The sequence below is a fragment of the Urocitellus parryii genome, chromosome 1 (genome assembly GCF_045843805.1).
Source record: "Urocitellus parryii isolate mUroPar1 chromosome 1, mUroPar1.hap1, whole genome shotgun sequence".
Lineage (NCBI taxonomy): Eukaryota > Metazoa > Chordata > Mammalia > Rodentia > Sciuridae > Urocitellus > Urocitellus parryii.
In genome coordinates, this window is record NC_135531.1 from 21865826 (window position 1) to 21885635 (window position 19810).

At 38.8% G+C, this 19810-nt stretch overlaps 1 protein-coding gene across 2 annotated transcripts in view; it reads right to left on the minus strand.

Moving 5' to 3' along the window:
* Rai14 (retinoic acid induced 14) overlaps positions 1-19810 on the minus strand; it is a 137174-nt gene that overhangs the window by 93166 nt on the left and 24198 nt on the right. For both annotated transcript variants that reach the window (XM_026390127.2, XM_026390126.2), the window contains exon 2: positions 17452-17533. In XM_026390127.2, the coding sequence (XP_026245912.1) occupies positions 17452-17487 (36 nt within the window). In that variant the 5' untranslated portion in view covers positions 17488-17533. The remainder of the gene's footprint in view (positions 1-17451; positions 17534-19810) is intronic.

Genomic DNA, 19810 nt, shown 5'->3' on the forward strand with positions numbered 1-19810 from the left:
GAAAGATGAAAAACTTTTCTGGAGTGGAACAAGGATATTTCTCAGAAATGCAATCCACAGTACAAAGTTCAATGTCAAAGAATCACATGTGGCATATGTAGAAGGGTCACATGCATTATTTCTGATCACATTAGATGGATTATAAAATCTGGTATTTCAAAAGGGGGAAAAAAGAACCAGTAAAAAAAGAATAAACTATACAGATCAGGAAAAAATATATATCTACATATACATGTATGTGTACATACATAAACATACATGTGTATATAAACACAATGGTACATATGTTTATATGTGTACATATGTTTATATATGACATATACACAAATAAATGTGTATATAAGTATATATGTACATGTATAAACATAGTCACACAAATTATTTACATATATGAACATATATGTACATGTATGAATATATGTAATCATGTGTGTCTATATAAACATGTATGTGTATATAAAAACATGAATAAACAAATATATGTGGGTATATGTGTGCATATATATTCCATGATAATGTATAATCAATAATACAGTAGGCCCAATACCAATACAATAAGTCCCAAAATGAAAATATCCTTCCACAAATTCAGAACTCCATGGCTTGGGTATCATCTTTAAAATATCAATGTAGAAGTAGAACATACCTGTAATCCCTATAATCCCAGCTACTTGGAAGGCTGGGGCAGGAAGATTGCAAGATTGTGATCAGCCTGGGAAATTTAGTGAGATCTTTCTCAAAATAAAATAAAAATGGCTGGGGTTGTAGCTCCATGATAAACCACTTGTGCCTAGCATGAGCAAGACCCTGGGTTGAATCCCCAGTATCGCAGACATACAGAGTCAAATTAAGTGTCTAAATATCAGCTTCAAATCCATTGCTCAGCCTGAAGGCCTGAGGGTCCTTAGGCCCTTATATACATTGTGTAAGAGCCCTCCAAATAGGAGAAATCAACATATAAAAGCAGAAGACAATATTTAAATGATATATTTATATTTACCTCATAAAGAATCTTCATTATGCTCAGTTTAACAAAGAAATTTTAGTAACAGAAAGATATTCACATTCCAGGGTTCCTATAAAGCCAGGGCTGTTAAAATAGGTGATTTAAAACTTTCAGGAAAACTGAATTATGGGAAGGCCAAATGCCTTTTAAAAAGTATATTAGGAGGCATTATAAAAATAAGGAATAGGTTAAAAATCTGAGTTCCAAGAATGACAACATCCTTGTATGGATAGAGAAAAGCACTGAAGCAGTACAATTGTATTCCTATGCTAAAGTACCTAAGAGAAAGGAAGGAAGGAAGGAAGGAAGGAAGGAAGGAAGGAAGGAAGGAAGGAAGGAAAGAAGGAAAGGAAAGGAAAGGAAAGGAAAGGAAAGGAAAGGAAAGGAAAGGAAGAAAGAAAGAAAGAAAGAAAGAAAGAAAGAAAGAAAGAAAGAAAGAAAGAAAGAAAGAAAGAAAGAAAGAACAAAAGAAAACAAAATCCATAAGGGACCAAATCATAACATTTTTTAAAAAATGCATTTTGCTGAGATGTTCCATATTGAAATGAGTGGTTTTAAGCCAGTGGTTCCAGAGGCCAGAGGGCAAATGGTAGGCAATCACTTATTCAAATTCAGGGACTGACTGCAGAAGCCAAAAGAAAAAAGAAAAGTGGATCAGTCAGTTCCTCAAAGGCAAACGCAAGTGGTTGGTGGCTGAGAGAAGTTTCAATCCACACTCCTGATGGTGACCATGTAAGGAGGTCACTATGTGAACTACATCATTTCATTTTTAGTCTTGTGCAAGTGAGTTTTGCTTTTTCAGTTTTTTCTTTTGTTTTCTTTTGAGGATCTAACACAGCACTGCCCAAGAGAAATATAATGTACATCAAAGTTTATGTCTTCTGATAACCAATTTAAAAAGTACAAAGAGAATGGTGAAATTAATTTTAATAATATTTTATATAACTCAATATATACAGCCTAAATACTATAGTTTCAGCAAGAAATCAACATGAAACTTTTAGTGGGATATTTGACATTCTTATTTTCACACTAAATTTTTACCATATACTTTTAATTCATCTCAATTCTGACATTACATATTTATTGGAAATACTTGACATCTATTTAGACTGCATGAAATTTACAATTGAAAAAATAAATTCACAAACCCAACTCATCCCAAAGCTAGTTAAACATTTTCCAATATCTAAACTGAGTATCATTTTTAATTGAAATTTATTACAGTGAATAAAAGTAAAAATTCAGTTCCTAGGTAGTAGTTCTAGCCATATTGCCAGTGTTCAGCTGACATCTGTGGCTAATGATTGCAGGAGTGGACGGCAGAGAACCAACATATCCTTTGTCCCAAGAATAACTTCTCATTCTGACTCCCCTTGGGATGCAAAAGTCAGGCAATAAAACTGAAGTCATCCCACAGAGAGATAAGTGTAATAACTTCTTCATTATCTAAATCCTTTATGGAATTTGGCTTATGGAATATGAAAATAGAAGAAATGTTAAAAAAAAACCACACACACAAATAGATTTAGGAGCTGGGATGTAGCTCAGTGGTAGAGCACTTGCCTCCTATTCACAAGGTCCTGGGTTCAGTCCCCAGTACCACAAAATAAAACAAGCAAAAATAAAACAAAAACTGCGATTTGAAAGGGGTCTTTAACTTGGAATTAGAAAGTACTTGGGAAAGGAAAAGGAAGAACATATTTTGCATTTCTGTCCTAGTTAATCCCTAGGAGGGAGATACTTTTCTAAAATCTCCATTTTCCTATAAGAAAACAAAGATCCAGAGAAGTTAGGTACAGTTAGTGGAGTGTACAGAATTTGAGCCTTAAAAATCACCTAAACTCTTAGGTGACATTTATGGATCTGAGTACAAAATAATTCTCAGACATTCAGGTAAGTAATTATTATTTATTCCCTGGTGGAACTTAGGGAAAAGAGCCAGGACAAAGTACACACCGATAAAAGTGTTCATCTGTACAGCTATCCATTTAAACCTCTTCTCATTGAAAGTGCCATAATCTCTATTCTTCATAAACCCTGGTGACTCAACATTCTTCTCATTGGACAGGGAATCTCTCAGGGTGGAGCCGACTAAGCAGTCACTTTAAAAGCTTCCTTGATGGGTATTGTAATAAATCCTGAGGGTCGGCAACTATTGAGCCAAATCAGACCTCAAACTCCACTTAGCATCAGAATCCTCTGGTGGAGGTTGGTTGAAACACAGATCAGTGGGGGCTGGGACTGTAGCTCAGTGGTAAAGTGCTTGCCTTGAATGTGTGAGGCACTGGGTTTGATCCTCAGCACCACATAAAAATAAACGAAGATACTGTGTGTTCATCTACAACTAAATAAATATTAAAAAAAAAAAAAAGAAGAAGAAGAAGCACAGATCAGTGAGCCCTACTTCCAGAATTTCTGATTAGGTGATCTGAGTGGAGTCTAAGAATGTACATTTCTAACAAGTTCCCTAGGGCTGCTGTTGCTGATGGTCTAGGTATCTACTTGGAGAACTAGAAGAAAGATGGATATACTTAAGTGATGTAAAAGAACCACCATAAATTCTTAAAGAACTTTTTCATTAGTGCAATTTACCAGGCTTACTCGTGCCACCAGCCGAAAAGTGCTCAGAAGGTAATAGCTTGAATCTAAGGTGGTAGCCTTCTCTTCCTTAAGCTTCAAAGCTTAGAAATGCAGATCCAGGCTCAGAGGGCTGATTTTCAGGAAGCCTTGAAGGTAATAAGTCTTAAATTTCAGAGTCCCTTCCAAAGCTTAGCAATATTCGCTTATATAGTGTGTGTGGAGGGGGTGTTTGTGTGTTTGTGTATAGCTATAAAAAAAAAAAATGGCAAGAGGTTTTTTCTTTTTCTTTTCTTTTTTTTCCAAAGGACAGCTGAGGATGTAGCTTAGTGGTAGAGTACTTGTCTAGCATACATGAGGCCCTGCCTGTTCCTGCTACTTCAAATAAAAATAAATAAATAAAATTTTTAAAAAAGGATTCCCATATATTTTTGTATAAAACTTAGACTTCACAAAAGTTGGATTTGTGCCAAGCATGGTAGTACATCCCTGTAATCTCAGCAGCTCAGGAGGTTGAGGCAGGAGGATCACAATTTCAAAGCTAGTCTCAGCAACTTAGCAAGGCTCTGAGCAACTTAGTGAGAATCTGTCTCAAAATAGCAAAATAAAAAATAAAAAGCGTTGAGGATGTGGCTCAGTGATTGAGCACAATGGGTGTCAACCCCTGGTACAAAAAAAAAAAAAAATTTTGGATTTTCCCTTTGAGACCTTTTAACCCTGTTCACATATTCCAGAATTTTTTCTAGGAAGAAAAAACTATTGCAGCTTTTAAACTATCACAAATATGTTTAGAACTTGTTTTGACCACTTAATAACAATGTATGAGGCAGTTTTCTTTAATATATTTCTGCAATATTTTAAATGACTGAGTAATTTATGTACCCTAAACATATTCAACCTTTTTTCCTACTTTAAATACATAAGTGGTTTCTATTTTATATATATTTAAAAGTTACCACCCTGGTGAACATACAAATATTTATACCCATCTTTATTTCTTTACTCTTCCTCTAAAAAGAAGAGTTGATATATACTACATGCCTTTGTTTTAATTTGCTGAGTTATAATGTAGTATATAATTTGTAATTTGAATTCTTCTCCACTTACTTCACATGCATGTTCACAGCTGTTCAATGATTTTTAATCTTAATGATTTTAATGACCATATAACATTCTTTTCTATATATGTAACATTTGCTTACTCTTCTAATATCTGGTTGCTCCCAATTTTTCACGAATATAAATAACATAAGACAATAAACTCTTCCCTCTCATACATTACTTCCTTAACAGAGCTTTCCCCAAGTATGTCAAGAATTGTTTAATAGTGACCACCCCAACGGTGCCATTGATGAAACACAGGTTTATGGAGGAAAAAAGAAATGTTAGTGTGAACAGGGTTGAAGTATCAAAGCCTCAAAGATACAGAAATCTGTGACTTAGCTGACCATTCTGGAGAATTTCTTCCCCAACTAGAATCTGCCCAGAATCTGTTTTTACAAACTATGGCTAAATAACTCACAAATGTCTAAAAACTTTAATGATAATATTATATTATTCTTTAAATGAGGTTCAAAGCAGCTGCCTCATCAAAACCCAGACCCTTAAGCACCATTTTGTTCCTGGAACCCAATGGCATTGTTTTTAATAACAGTCAAGCTCTCTTGGTATCAAGAAGACGCAAATGCCAGATAGTACACCAGATCTACATTTAGGTAATTTTCTGCCCAGAGAACACAGACTAGTTAACTTGCTTATACAAAGTCTAAGTTTATAGCTTGATTCTCCAACCACTTGAGCTAATGAACTGCACATACAAATAATGTCAGTTTGGGTGTAAAAAAAAAGTACAACCAGCCCTTTGTGTCCATGTACATCACATCTATGGATTCAATCAATCACATATTGAAAATATTTGAAAAAAAAAACATGTCTGTACAGAATACATGCAGCCACTTTTTCTTACTATTATTTCCTAAACAACACAGTATAACAACTACTTAGCATTGACATAATATTAGGTACTATAACCTAGAGGTGATTTAAAGTATGAAACAGAATTATACACACACACACACACAAAAAAAAAAAAAAAAACAGGATTACACATGCTATATGCAAATACTCTGTCATTCTATCTGAGGGACTTGAGCATTCACAGATCTTGGTATCCACAGTGGTTCTAGAACCAATCCCCCATGAATACTAAGGGATGACTGTACATAGTTGGACTGTAAATAACGAGCCCTTCAATGACACTTGGTAATGTCACAGTACAATTGAACATGGCCAAGAGGATATTCAGACCATCCTATTGGCAACACCAAAAAAATATCAATGACCTGTTCTTTCAGTCCACAATATTGGTGGACTGGTAAGCCCTGAGCAGAGAAGAGCTACAGGGATAAGGTGGTGATGAAGAGGCAGTATTTTCATTTTATAATCATTCATTCACGCAATATAGTGACTAGTGCCAAGAACTGGACTAGATGCTTCAGGCAGACCAGAAACATTAATCCCATACCAACTACCATGCCCAAGATGCCAGTTGCCACCTCAATCTACTTCAGTTCACCATGGGGGAAGGGCTGGTGTAGCTTTCCAAATACACTCAAAGAGGCAGGAATCTATAGTAACAGACTCCCTTGACTGCTGGACTTGTAAGTCTAAGGCTTACTAAACAATCCACCTTCCAGCTATCCTCCAGGCAAACAATTCCCTAAGACCTGGATCCATTGCCACAAACCACCACCCAGGGAAAACTGTACCCCTTGAAATTTTAACAACCTACATTTAAAAAACTACATTCCTAAGTCTCAGGTTCCAGATGGCATTGTTAGACTGCCTCTCTTTGTCCCACCTCTCCCTAAAACAGGTCTAACCACTTTGACTTCTGTATACTCCACCCCACTCTTATCTCTGGCACCAAAAGCTTTCAGACTGATAATTCTGGGCCTGGGCTAGCAGGCTTCACTGAAACATGTTTTGGTCAAAGTTTACCCGTGATTGGCATCTTTTAGTTGCCACTGGCAAGTGGAATAAGGAATCTGAAATTCAGTTCCAGGCCTTTACTTGGTTGGTTGGCATCATCTTGTTCTGAGCCCTCCAATGTCAAAAGCCTGTGTTTGGGGTACCTGGAACCTGAGTCCCCAAGGACAAATCCTAATTCCTGCTTGACCTCAGTGATGTGCATGAGTGTTAAAGGCTGAATTGTATACTCGCGCCACCCACCCCCCTGCAAAAAAAAAATATATATATATATACTTGCTGAAGTCTTTGCCCCCAGTACCTCAAAATGCAACCTTAGTTAGGAATAGAGTCAGTGCAGATGTAATTAGTTAACAATAAATCAGTATGACTGATGTCCCTTATAAAAAAGGAAATCGCCATGTGAAGATGCAGGCGGGGAGAGGGCTGAGATTCCTATAAGCCAAGGAATCTCAAAGGCTACAGGGAAACTATCTGAAGCTAGAGATGGAACAGATTCTCCCTCGAGGCTCACAGGGAGAACCAACTGGCAGACACCAGTGTCTTCAAAGCCCTCTCCCCCAGCACTATGAGATAATGAATTTCTGTGGTTGAAGCTGCTCAGTTGTGGTACTTTGTTACAGTAGCACTAGCAAAGTAGCATAATGAATTACTATGTTGTAGTTTTCTCATCTGGAAAATGGGGCTAAAGAATAATTCTTCTCTAATAAGGAGGAGTAACCAAATTAATTAATAATTGATGTTACAAGGATAATACCTGGCAGGAAAATGCATTTTAGTGTCAAATAACTATTCCCTAAACATTCTCTTAATCAAATAGATTTTCACCATTTTTGGTTTCCTAATCAAGTTGCTGAGTCAGATGCAAGTCAAAAATAAGCCCACGCCAGATCTCTCAGGAGATGAGGGGCGCTTACCCTTGGCTGGCACAGCCATTGCAGGGTGTGGCTACACAATTTAGAGGCCCTCCTTTGTGTATCAACAGGAATCTAGGCTCCCTCCCTGATCTTCAACCCCACACCCACTCAAATCCCATCCCTTCCTTCCCTGGAGCAACCACCGCCCTAGCCTTGGACCTAGGCCTGACCCCTTTCTCGGGTTACATTCTCTCAAAACCCCCAATAATTCTACTGCCAAAATACAATCATCTCAAAACTTCATTCTTCAGTTTTACCCACCCTACCCCACCCTGGGCTTTTAATACTCTGCAGAGAAGTCCATCCCTCCTAGGAACTCTACTTCCTATTACTTGTCCATACACCTTCCTCTTTGCTGTTCCCCTCCTCAAGACTGGTTTCCTCTAGTAACTGCCATCTACTCAGCAGAGAGCACCCAATCCCAAGCTCCCCTCTTCCATGAGTTTCCCCTAAACTACTCTGTTGTTGACTATCCACACACCAGGGCTGATTTGAATGGTGTGAGCCTTACACTGCTGCGACTGTTTAATGAACATTGGTCACATTATCTCAACTGGACAGTAAACTCTTTGAGACCATTCATTCATCACACAAAACAGAGGACTGACCAACATCAGGCACTGCAATAGGCCTTGGCTACTGTGATGTACTGAGGATTTCCTGTGGGCCAGATTTTATGCTCATCCTCATGATGCTTTAAGGGAGCTACTGAATTACAGATGAGAAAACTGAACATCAGGAAGATTATGTATTACCTGACATCACATGGTATATGGGTAAAACTAGAACAAGACAGAAAACAGAGCTGAGAAGTCATACAAAGGGTGAGCTGCAAACAGTATGAATAATCAGATCCCAAAGAATGAAGGCACCATCCATGTGGAAGTATGGCAATAAGTTCAGATAAAATACAAGCACTTAAATGTGTATTTCTCATATTTTCTCACATACATATACCTACTTACTCAATGCTTATTCCCAACTTATATCAAAATTAAATAAGCATCCTACTAAGTTTGTAGATGACGCAACATGATTATGATGAGAACTAGAATTTAAAATGACGAAAAAACTATAGAAATAGGTTTAGCTAACAAAATCGAGTTTAACAAACATAAAGTAAAATTTAAGAGTTTAACCCTCTTAAATTTAAAACAGCGTCTTATATTTGGGTTCAAATGTTTAAAACATTGCACACATAAATGTAGAGAAGCATAGGGCTATACCTGGGGAAAAAAAATTAGCAGTAAATTCCATAAGAGGAAGAGGACAACATGACTATCTGTATTAATAAAGGTACAGATCTGGGAAGGAGTCACTCCACTATTTTTAATATTATTTTGGAACAATTCTAAAGTTCTACTTAGTTAAAACTCGGAGTTCCACAATTCAAGAGTCAAATCATCTACATGTTCAGATGAAATCAATGTAATTATGGACCTTTAGATCTCACAGTTTCATAAATCACATAGTGACTGAGAGCAAGGACTCAGTGCAGCCTAAAGCTACCTCCGTAAAGTAGAGCTGCTCGCTGACATCATTCCCCAACTTTTCAATGGAGGTGTAAGATCAGATGCAGATAGTTCCTATCTGTGAAAGCAACCTCAAAATTACAACTGTAAAGTGGTAACTTGAAACAGACCCTTGTTAAACCCTTATCAGATCAGGTCACCCAGTATATTACTAGACTTAAAAAGGAAAAGCCTGACTGATTGCCTAATGTCACCAGCTGATAACACCCGGGAGCAGTTTCCACTCCTAACATGGAAAAAGCATTTAACCTCACCTAAAACAGCATGCTGCAATAGGTTTCTGCCAATGCAACAATGGGTACTGAACAAGTAGCAACCAATAGTCACTTCTGGGTGAAAGTAGGAAGTCATGCTTTTGGTGCACCTTTAATACTCAAGTCTCAAATGATTCTCTGTGGCTATTTCCTATGACCGAGTCAATTTTCTCCAGTATCTCTTCTCTGTTGCCCTTGGAGGTTTGGTTGGTTTCAAGGATACCAGCTAGAGAAAATGTTCCCCCATCTCCCTTGCAATTAGGCAGAAGCATGTGACTAAGCTCCAATCAGTTCTATGTGGGTGATAATCTGTGCCCCTTGGGTGCACATCCTTTGAAAAGGAAAATGCTTGTGGTTTACTCTTTCTCTTTGAATCTTGACCATGCAACATGAGCAGCCTAGCCCAACAGAATTATCATGCAAGACTTACATCATTTCAGTTTTTGTAACAACATTTTAAAAAATTAATAGAAGAAGTGAAATGAATTTTACTAGGTTTATTAATCTGGCGTGTCCAGGATTAGCATTTTAATGTGTGATTATTGTAAATTTGCAGATCACATTATAAGCCATTTTATATTCTTTTGTTGCGGGGTATGAAGTGTTTGAAATCTGGTGTGTATTTTATGCTTATAGCACATCTCAATCTGTACCAGCCACATTTCAGATGCTCAAGACCCACATGTGGCAAGTGCCTTCTACAAGGCACAGTGTAGCCCTAGAGGGAGCAGAAGGACATCAACCTTAGGACTTGGATCCCTCGAGGAATCTATGGAATAAAACTACCTTGCTGGCCCTTACATTGCTTAAAACTCTTCATTCAGAAGAAAGCAACTTCTATCTTGTTGACATCACTGTATTTCTGGGTATTTTGTTATAAATGCTTATCTTGTTACTAATCAGTGCAGCCATTGGGATCTCATAGAAAGACCTGGTAGTTTCTCAGGTATGAAAAAAATATTCAAAAAATGGAGAGCTACATGGCCAGGCGTGGTGGTGCACACCTGCAATCCCACCAGCTCCGGAGGCTGAGGCAAGAGGATCACAATTTCAAAGCCAGACTCAGCAACTTAGCAAGACCCTGTCTCAAAATAAAAACTAAAAGAGGACAGAGGGCTGGTTATGAGGCTCAGTGGTTAAGTGCCTTTGAGATTCAATCTCTGGTACAAAAAAAACCCCCAAAAAACAAAAAACAAATAGATTCATGAGTTTGTACTGATTCTCATAAAAACAAACAAACAAAAAAAACAAAACAGAAAAACCTCTGAAAACATAGATCAAGTCTGATAATTGCCCAAAAAACACCCTCAGCAATAGGAAATACACTTCAAAATAAACACAGCCAAGGAGAGCATGTAGTTCCTTAGACTTTTTCTTGTTCTTCTCTCATAGTATAAACCTCTGTATCTCTCAGCAAACCAGCCTACTGGGCAGTCTAGGAAAAAGCAGAGAGCTAGAGCCCATCAGACCATTCGGCCTCTGAAGAAAATGAAAAACAAAATCCTTTTCAGGATGTATTTCCCCAAAAAAGTGAAAGTGTTTCCATTTAGGCAATGGAAACTAATAATTAAATAATCAAGTTGATCAGTGCATACTTTCTTTTACTAAGGGGAGGCAGAGGGCTAGCATCATAGCTCAGTGGTAAAGCACTTGCCTAGCAATGTATGAAAGCCCTGGATTGGGTCCCCAGCACCAATAAAATAAAATAAAAGGAGGTAGGGACTTAAGAAAAAGCAAATCCAAGGCCACTCATTAACGTCATTTTTTTAGACACACTGGGCTCTTAGACCTTTAAGTGAAAATAACCACTGTTACACAGCAAAGACCTCTAGATAGAAACTCAATCAAAAATCTCCACAAAACGATTCAGAGGCAATTCCTATTTTACTCACAAGGAGAAGTTACATAAAGAATTTTTCAAATAAAATACATGTAGGTCAAAAATAACCTTCATTCAAAATGACTAGGCAATTAATTCATAATATAGAGATAAGAGATCATGACGCAGATGACTCATTGGGTACACTATCAGATTTCCCTAAGTTTAGGGGCCAGGATCTGGGGTTTCATAATGGTCTGTAGCGGAAACAGTATCATGCTTAACCAAGAAGTATGGTGGGGTAACTGGGTTGAATCTGTAACCCACATAGCCAGACACTGGACTCCATCTAGACACAGAGGTCTCACTGGCTCCAGTAGAAGTAACACCTGCTCTTCTACCCTTCAGAACTGAAGACTGAAATGCATGTGGCTCTTAGAAAACCAAAACCCCACATTGTTCCATGTCCTCCCCTGCCACTGGTGAGTTTTGCTGCCACAGACAGGCCTGGGCGATACAAAAATCATCATATATATCCTACTTAATTTTAGGGAAATAGAGCAGAATTTACTCTCTGAGGTTTGACATTTCAGAATTCACGAATTCCCATTCCCTGTGTGAGCAGGCGTCTACAGCAATTAACAATGCAAGCTCCCATGTCGAGAAATATCAATGTCCCAATGTCTCTGCCATTTATGAAACGTGACGTTAGCCAACTAAGTCATCTTCCTTTGAACTTTTCTTCCCCTGTAAAAAACTATCACAATAGTGGTCTTTACTGGATAGCGTTTGGTGCACAGCATATGATAAAAAGCATGTGAAGGGCTTGGCACAGTGCCTGCCACTTAGCATTCCATATATATAAGAACTCTTCTCTTTATTACTATTGTAGGAGGTCAGCCATCGATACGTGTTCATTCTTGTTATCAATATTATGTATTAGGTAGAGGCACCCACTGGAAAAGTGTGATGCTTCCACCTCACTCTCTCAGACACTGAAAATAGTCCCCACAATGAAGGAGCTAAGGTCTATGAGTGGGGTGCTCAGCGGAGCTCAGCATGGGGAGGATGGGCCTTTGGAGAAACTGCTCTAGGATGGAAAAGGCACAGAAGTGGATGTAGAAGACAGGTTGATGCCTCCTACCCTCAACTCATCTGCTCAAGTCCTAACATAGCTCACTCAGTATGTGACTTTATTTTGGTTAAAAGTAGTTTTTTGTTTGTTTGTTTGTTTGTTTGTTTTTTTACAGCAAACCCTACATTTTCAAGTTATAAGGAGGTCACTGGAGTGGGCACTAATCCAACATGACTGCTGTCCTCATAAAAAGGGGAAACTTGGACTCAGACATGCACACAGGGAGAATGTCATGTGAAAATAAAGACTGGGGTCTCCCAAAGATCACCAGCAAACCACCAGGATGCAGAAGAAGGTCAGGGAGAGATTCTCCCTCACAATCTCACAAGGAACCCTCCCTGCCAATACCCAGATCACAGCTCCAGCCTCAGAAATGAGATTACAATAAATCTCTGTTGCTTAGGCCACCCAGTTTGTGATACCGTGTTGTGGCAGCGCCAGCCAGCTAATACAAGGTGAATTCAGTCAGGATTCAGGTCCTCCATTTAAAAGGGGCTGACAGAACCTGGAAAATATGCTGCATGACCTGAACCTGACTGGATCTCTCTCTAGAACTTTACTGGAGTCTCCTGCCTCCACCCAATGGGGTCATCATTGATAGATTTTAATATTACGTCTAACACAATGCATTTGGCTAAGGTTCCTCTGTCTACAGAGAGACTTGGATTAGAAATACTCCCATATTTTTTGTGTGGGAGAGAGGGAGGCTCAGGCATGTGTAAAAACATATTATAAATGACTAAAAAAACTCCCTTGAAAAAATACCTTGGCAGAGATGTGGGTTGTCAACCTTCATGAGAGCTGTTATCTCAACAGGCAACAAATTCAAACCCTTGACTGAGCAGGATGTGTCTGGTTCCTCAAGATTCATAGGGTGTGTGCATTCCCTTGGCCAAAGCTGCAATAGTTAGCAGCTGCTACGTAAAGGTACACCATCAATTTAATCCTTTGTGGAGCCAGTCATGTTGAACTGGCTGCTTTTTTTTTTTTTTTTTTTTTAATGGGATGTCTGCTGCTTCCCTATTATAATGGAAAACATAATTGGGAACAAATCTTTCAAAAAATTAAACACACACCCACAATGTAAACTGTGAAGCACTCCATCACATTAGAGTGGCATTTCCCAAGATTTGTCACAAAGATCTTTCAATTCCATTTCCTATCCTTTAACCTCCACCCACTTCACTCAAGGCACTAAAAATTGGCATTTGCAAAGAAATTCCAGAAGCCTGAGCACTTTAATAGCAGGGAAATCCCAACCTTTTTGGCCTCACTTCTCACGATGACAGTTCATTTTTCCATGTGAAACCACATTCTAGTTGCTGCAAATATTTAAAGAGGCAAAGAAGCCACTTTCAAACTAAAAGATAAAAGATATAAAATAATGGCAGTCATAAAAGATATGAATAATGATGACTAGAACTCCGTGTTTGCTTTATAAGCATAAAAGTCAGTCTATTCACTTTTAAAACCAGACAGAAAACTTTACAGTTTTCTTATTGAAATACTCGGAGCCATGCTACAGAACTCTCTTGGCCTCCTGAAGGCTTGCTATTTTGCAATGCCAAGAACAACTTCTGACACTGGGTCTACTCACTGTGCTAAGCCTTTCCCCCTCTTCTGACTATCCTTCTCCATCCTATCCATCCATGAGGCCTGGGTAAAGCCCCACCTCCATAAATTTAGGTTTGCAGCCTTGGCAAACCTAAATTCCCCCCAATTCTCCATACACAGATTCACTCCCCTGAAAATCAAAAGCATTTATCACCTGGCTTCACAATCTAACTAGTTGTACCACCTTGAAGGTCCCTTTAGTATTTATCTTTTATTGGTATTTTGGCTTAGCTATTTCCTGCATGTGTTTTTCCTTCTCCTAAGTTTACTAGCTCCTTAAAGGCAAGAGCTATACCTTGAACTTCTCTCTTTGTATGAAACCCAAGTATGAGGATTCTCAAAACACAGTGATAAACGCAAACTTTAAAATGTCATCCACCACAGAAACTCCTAAAGTCTTTTAGATTCTGTGACTTACCTGTGGGGTCCCCAATATATTTAGGAATCAAAACAAACAGACGATGACTTGTCTAATCACAGCCTGTAGAATCAGGCTCAGTCCCCTATTAACTCACATAAACCTTCCCTGGATGTGAGCCAAAGTGTTCCAGAAAGACATTCTGATTAAATCTACCTGGACAATGATCCTGAAGTAGCAGTGACCTGAAGGACATCCACAGAGTGCTCCTTTGGGCCACTCTTGTCCATTTTTTTTTTTTTTTTTCACTCTAGGATTTTGTTCTCAATGGCCACAAACTGATCTGGCTGCAGACCTCCCAGACACAGACTGGCTGAAACATGATCATGGCAGTGGGTCACCTGTCATCTATTTATGTAAGCGTGAACCTGATCTGCTATCCTCATCTGCCCACCCCCAGTAATACAAAGAACTTTTTCTTTCCCTTTCTTTCTCAAACAAAGACAAACAGGAAAGTTGGGTGGCTCATGATTTTGGAGACTTAAAAGAGACCACTCCACTTGCTTTGTGTAAAGAAGATTATAGAGTTTGGCTCAGTTAACTAAATGTAATCATTTGTAAACTTGTTTTTCTTGCAACAAGTAATACACAACTATATGTGTGTGTACATAAACCAAAAACTTCAGCCTGAAAAGAAAGCAAAGTGACTTCCCTCACTCATTTTCTCCTCACCCTCAGTTTCCCTCCTTAGAGAAAGTAATTCTTACCAGATTATTCTGCCCTCTGGATCCTATGAACCTTTTAATCTTGTTTGCATTTTCATCGGGAGAAAAGAATAAGTATTCTCCAGGCACCTCCTGAGCACCAGGCCCTGAGATGTGTGCTCCACATCCATTAGTGCATTTAACATTCACCATAATTAAGAATTATTAAAAATAATTACTAGTTCACCTTGAGAGGCTGATGCTGGGATTTCCTCCAATTTCAGGTGAGCAACCCAAGGTTAGAAGAATATGAGACTCTGCCAAGGCTGCAAACTTAAATTCAAATTCTAAGTCACTTTGTCTAGCTGCTACCTAGATAGTTCTGTTTCATAAAACAGAATCTCCATCCCTAACTTCTTTTCCCAGGAAACATGGGCCGAGGGATCCAAAGACCTTGGCACAAAAACTGGTTCTACAACTTAGAGCTCTAAGAACAGGGACAAATGACTGCACCTCCCCAGGCCTCAGTGTCTCCATCTGCAAAATGAGCTTAATAATAAAACCTACCACACAAAACTTACGGCAAGAATAAGTTAATTTCATGTAAAGAACCTGGACTGGCACCTGATATTATAGTAACTACTCCATCATGACTAGCTGTTTATCATTGTTATTATCATATGGCTGGTTAACAAATGGAGATTTGGAATGGTTTCCTTTCCTTGTTAATTTTTATTTTTATTTAGTCCATTTAGCTATGCAGTGGCGTAGCTTGGAGAAACAATTTGGGATGTATTTGGGAAGCCATGTGGATTTGTCTGGCTCCATTAGACCAATTTCCTTTGCTCTCCTCCCCCAGGGCTGCTCTTCGAACATTTCCTCTCTTAGCATTCACTGCCAAAATCATGGCCTTCTCTGCTGCCAAATCCCAGAAGTTTTCACTAGTGTTATTGCTATGATTTTTTTTTAAATCATGGAACTATTTCAGTTTTTATTTAAAAACTAGATTCCAGCAACACCCTCCCTAATGCCACAAGCTTGAAACATTTTTAAACTGAAAGTTTATGTGCCTATCATTTCCCCCTACCCATGTTCATATATCATGGAACTGTAATCCACCAAAACTTTGCTAAAATAATCTCCACTTATATAAATGGAAGCTACCCAAATTCTTTTTGCAATGGAAAAAGACACTTACTAACCTGATCATACAATGGACAAACTCATACCTGCTGAACTGGGCAATGTTGTCCACTTAATTGCTTTTCCCTTCTTAATTGAAAGCCAAAGTAGATATGCAGGCTTGGTATCCTATGGCCGGCAGATTATCAAGTCAAAGGAGGTTTCAGATCATCAGATCTAAGGAAGTCAGACTACTGAGGCTCTCCCTGTGGTCAATGGCTAGCTAACACAGCTTTGGCCAAGTCATTTCCCATTTCCTGAGTTTCAGTTAATTGACCTTAAGAACGAGAAGATAAGATCAACTTTTTCCTAAGAGTTGATCTAGCTCCTTCTTTAAGTGAGACAATATTTTGCCATCACCCCCAAAGCATCCTATCTGGTCTGTTCCATATCAGAGCAGAGCAGTAAGTTCCATATCACTAACGCAGCCTTGGCAGATAAGCTTTAGCCAAAAGTAGGTATGCATGTGACATGCTAGTTGTAAAAAACACAGCCTCTACTTATTGCAAAAAAGCAGTTGTGCCAAGCTTTCAAAATAGAATTCATGGCAAAGCAATAAAATCCAGGTTCACTTTAATTACCTAATTTTAAATACTATCTGGGCATGCATATTTCAAGGGTGATATATCTGGGCTTCCCTCTAATACCCTTCCATGAATTCCTCCCATTCAACAATCCTGCTGGAAGCATCTGGAATGCAGTTAGCATATGACAGAAATCCCAGTGGGGTTTATAAGGCAACCTTTTGTTGAAATGTCACTGTGTATAAACCTTCTGTTGTGTTATTTTTCTCCATTTTCTCCTATGGGAGACTTTGTTTCATAATTCTGACATCACAACTGGTTCCTCCAATCTAAAGTATTTTATGATGAATAACAAATGAATAAGAAGCCCAGGAATTCAGGGGGAGTGAAGGTAAGGGCAGCAATGCATTTTGTTGTTTTAAGACAAAAGCCTTGACAAAGTTAAACAACTTAAGGTCAAAGATGATACACGCTAATATGTAATTCCTTAACCACCCTCAGAAGAGTTGCTTTTAAAAATGATATTGTGAATCAGGAATTAGGCAACTTTAGAAATGCTAAGGGTTTTTCCTGGTTCTTTAAGATGTTTAGTTCAACTGTTCCTTTCTCTATAAGACCTAGGCCAACTTTTTAAAGTTAATTTTGAAAGCAATACACATAAAGAACAAGGAACGTTAAGCATGCCATTCATAGAAGCCACCCTGAGCTGGGGCCCAAAGTGCTTCTGGTGTCTGTAGTTTATTAACCCAGCACCTTATCAAGGCAGGAGTGGGGGCTGTCTCTGCAGCCCCACGGAACAGAGCCAGAGCAGCCAGACCATGAGTCACAGCGTACTTACATCACTCTTCCTGAACTTCGCTTTCAAACTCTTCATGTTTAGTCCATTCAGCTTTCCAAAGTCCTGGGAGATTTTTCAACACCTAAGCAGAGAATGAATGAATGAATGAATGAACGAATGAACGAATGAATGAATGAAGATTTCCAAATAAACTACACATTTTCTATTCTGATTGGATTACAACGTTGGGCCAAGGGTAGGAGACAGGGTCAGAACTCTGACCATGTCAGAGGATGGTTGGAGTCAACACTGGGAGCAGTAAAGAACACAGGTTATTTCCACAACCTAGACACTTCTGACATTTTTAAAATGACCCAAACTTTAATTTTTTTCTTATTTTAACTGACAAAAACTGTACATACATGAGATATAGGATATGACACTGTGAAATACGTATACACTGTGGAACAGGTAACTTCAGCTAATTAACCTCACGTATATTATTAACTGGAGTGAAAACACTTGAAAGCTACTTTCTTAGCAAATTGCAACAATGTATACAATACAATGTTACTAACAACAGTCACTATGTTATACAATAATCTCAAACTTATTCCTCTTGACAAACTGAAATGATGTACCCTTTGATTAACATATCCCAATTCCCCTTACCATCCTCTGGTGACCACCATTCCATTTTCTGTTTCTATGAATTATACATTTTTATATTTCACCTGTTAGTTCCCACACATTAAAATGGAACAAGTTTAAGTTCCTGCTTAACTATCACTGTAAAAATGATACTGCTATGGTTTGGATGTGGTTTGTCTACTGGGGTTTCAGTGTTGGAAGCTTGATCCTCAGCATGGTGATTTGGGAGGTGAGGGAATGAGGTAAGGTCTACTGGGAGATCCTTAGGACACATCTTCAGAAGGGAATGCAGTTCTCCTGGAGTGACTTTTAAAAAACCCGATCCTGATCCTTGCATCTCTGGCTTCCCATCTGGCAAGGGGACCTTTTACTTCCACACACACTCCCACCATAGTTGTGCCATCCACCAGAGCTGAGCTGATGCCAATGCCAAACCCTTGAACCTCCCAAACTGTGAGCTAATAAACCTCTTTGCTTTACAAAGTTACCTAACTGCAGATATTTCATCATAGTAACAAAAAAAATGGACTACTACATATATATTCCTTACAAGTAATTCCTCCACACAACCTTCATTTTGCAAGGATACCATCTACTTCCCTTTGAAGAGCGACAATAGCAAAAAATGATAAGGAAAACAGTTCACATTCCAGATGCCATTCACTCCCTATTTATTTTTCCAGAGCTTGCCCCTCCTTCCCTCACCCCCAAGCCCTCTTAAATGCACAGAGCAGTTAGCAAAAAATGCCAGGAAAAACAAAACCTCCCTCATTGAATAACTCATTCCTCAGGGGACCACTCTAAACAGTGCAAGACTCGCCAGGTCCTTATGGGGCCCAGCAATTTTTGAGTTGGTGCTGGAAGAGTCTTAAGCAATTTCTTCATTTAGGGGAAGTCTGTGGTCTTCTGGAAACTAAATGTTCTCTTTTTCAAGTAAGTATATATGTGATTTTTTTTTCAGTGAAGAAGTTTCCTAGTTTTTATTGGATTCTGCAAGGTCCTTGTCACCCTTCAAAAGTGAAGACCACTCATCTAGCCCAAGATCTTCATTTTCCAGTAGAAAAGCCTCAAAGAAGTCAGGACGCTTGTCTGCAGTCAATCACTGAGCCTGTTTATGATGGAATTCAGGATCAAATCCCAAAGTATGACTGCATGCTTTTCTACTGCTCTATTTAGCTTTATGACCAAAACCAAAAAGCCAGATCCTAAAAGATGGGTGTATTAGTCAGCTTTGGGTTGCTGTGACCAAAATACCTGGCAAGAACAATGCAGATGAAGAAAGGTTTTATTGGGGGCTCATGGTTTCAGAAGTCTCAGTCCATAGATGACTGGCTCCAATGCTCTGGGCCCAAGGTGAGACAGAATATCATGGCATAAGAGCACTGCTAAGGAAAGGTGCTCACCTCATGGAAGCCAGGAAGCAGAGAGATGGGGGAAGAGTCACAGAGAAGTTGAACCCTTCCAGGGCCCACCTCCAGTGGCCCACCTCCTCCAACCACACCCCAGTGGCCTAGGATTAGCATGCAGTTCATCAAACTAAAATGGACTACTTATGTTACAGCTTTCAAGATCCAATCATTTCACTGATGAATATTCCTGCATTGGGGGAGGTTTTAGGGGACACCTCATAACGGAACCATGACAATGGTAAAATATGATACATAATTTATCTCCTTTATTAAATCTAGAAATATGTAAATCATGGAGTCTTTGCATATAGATTTTAAAATAATCAAAGTGCATTTAGGTCAAAACGGCAAGACAATCC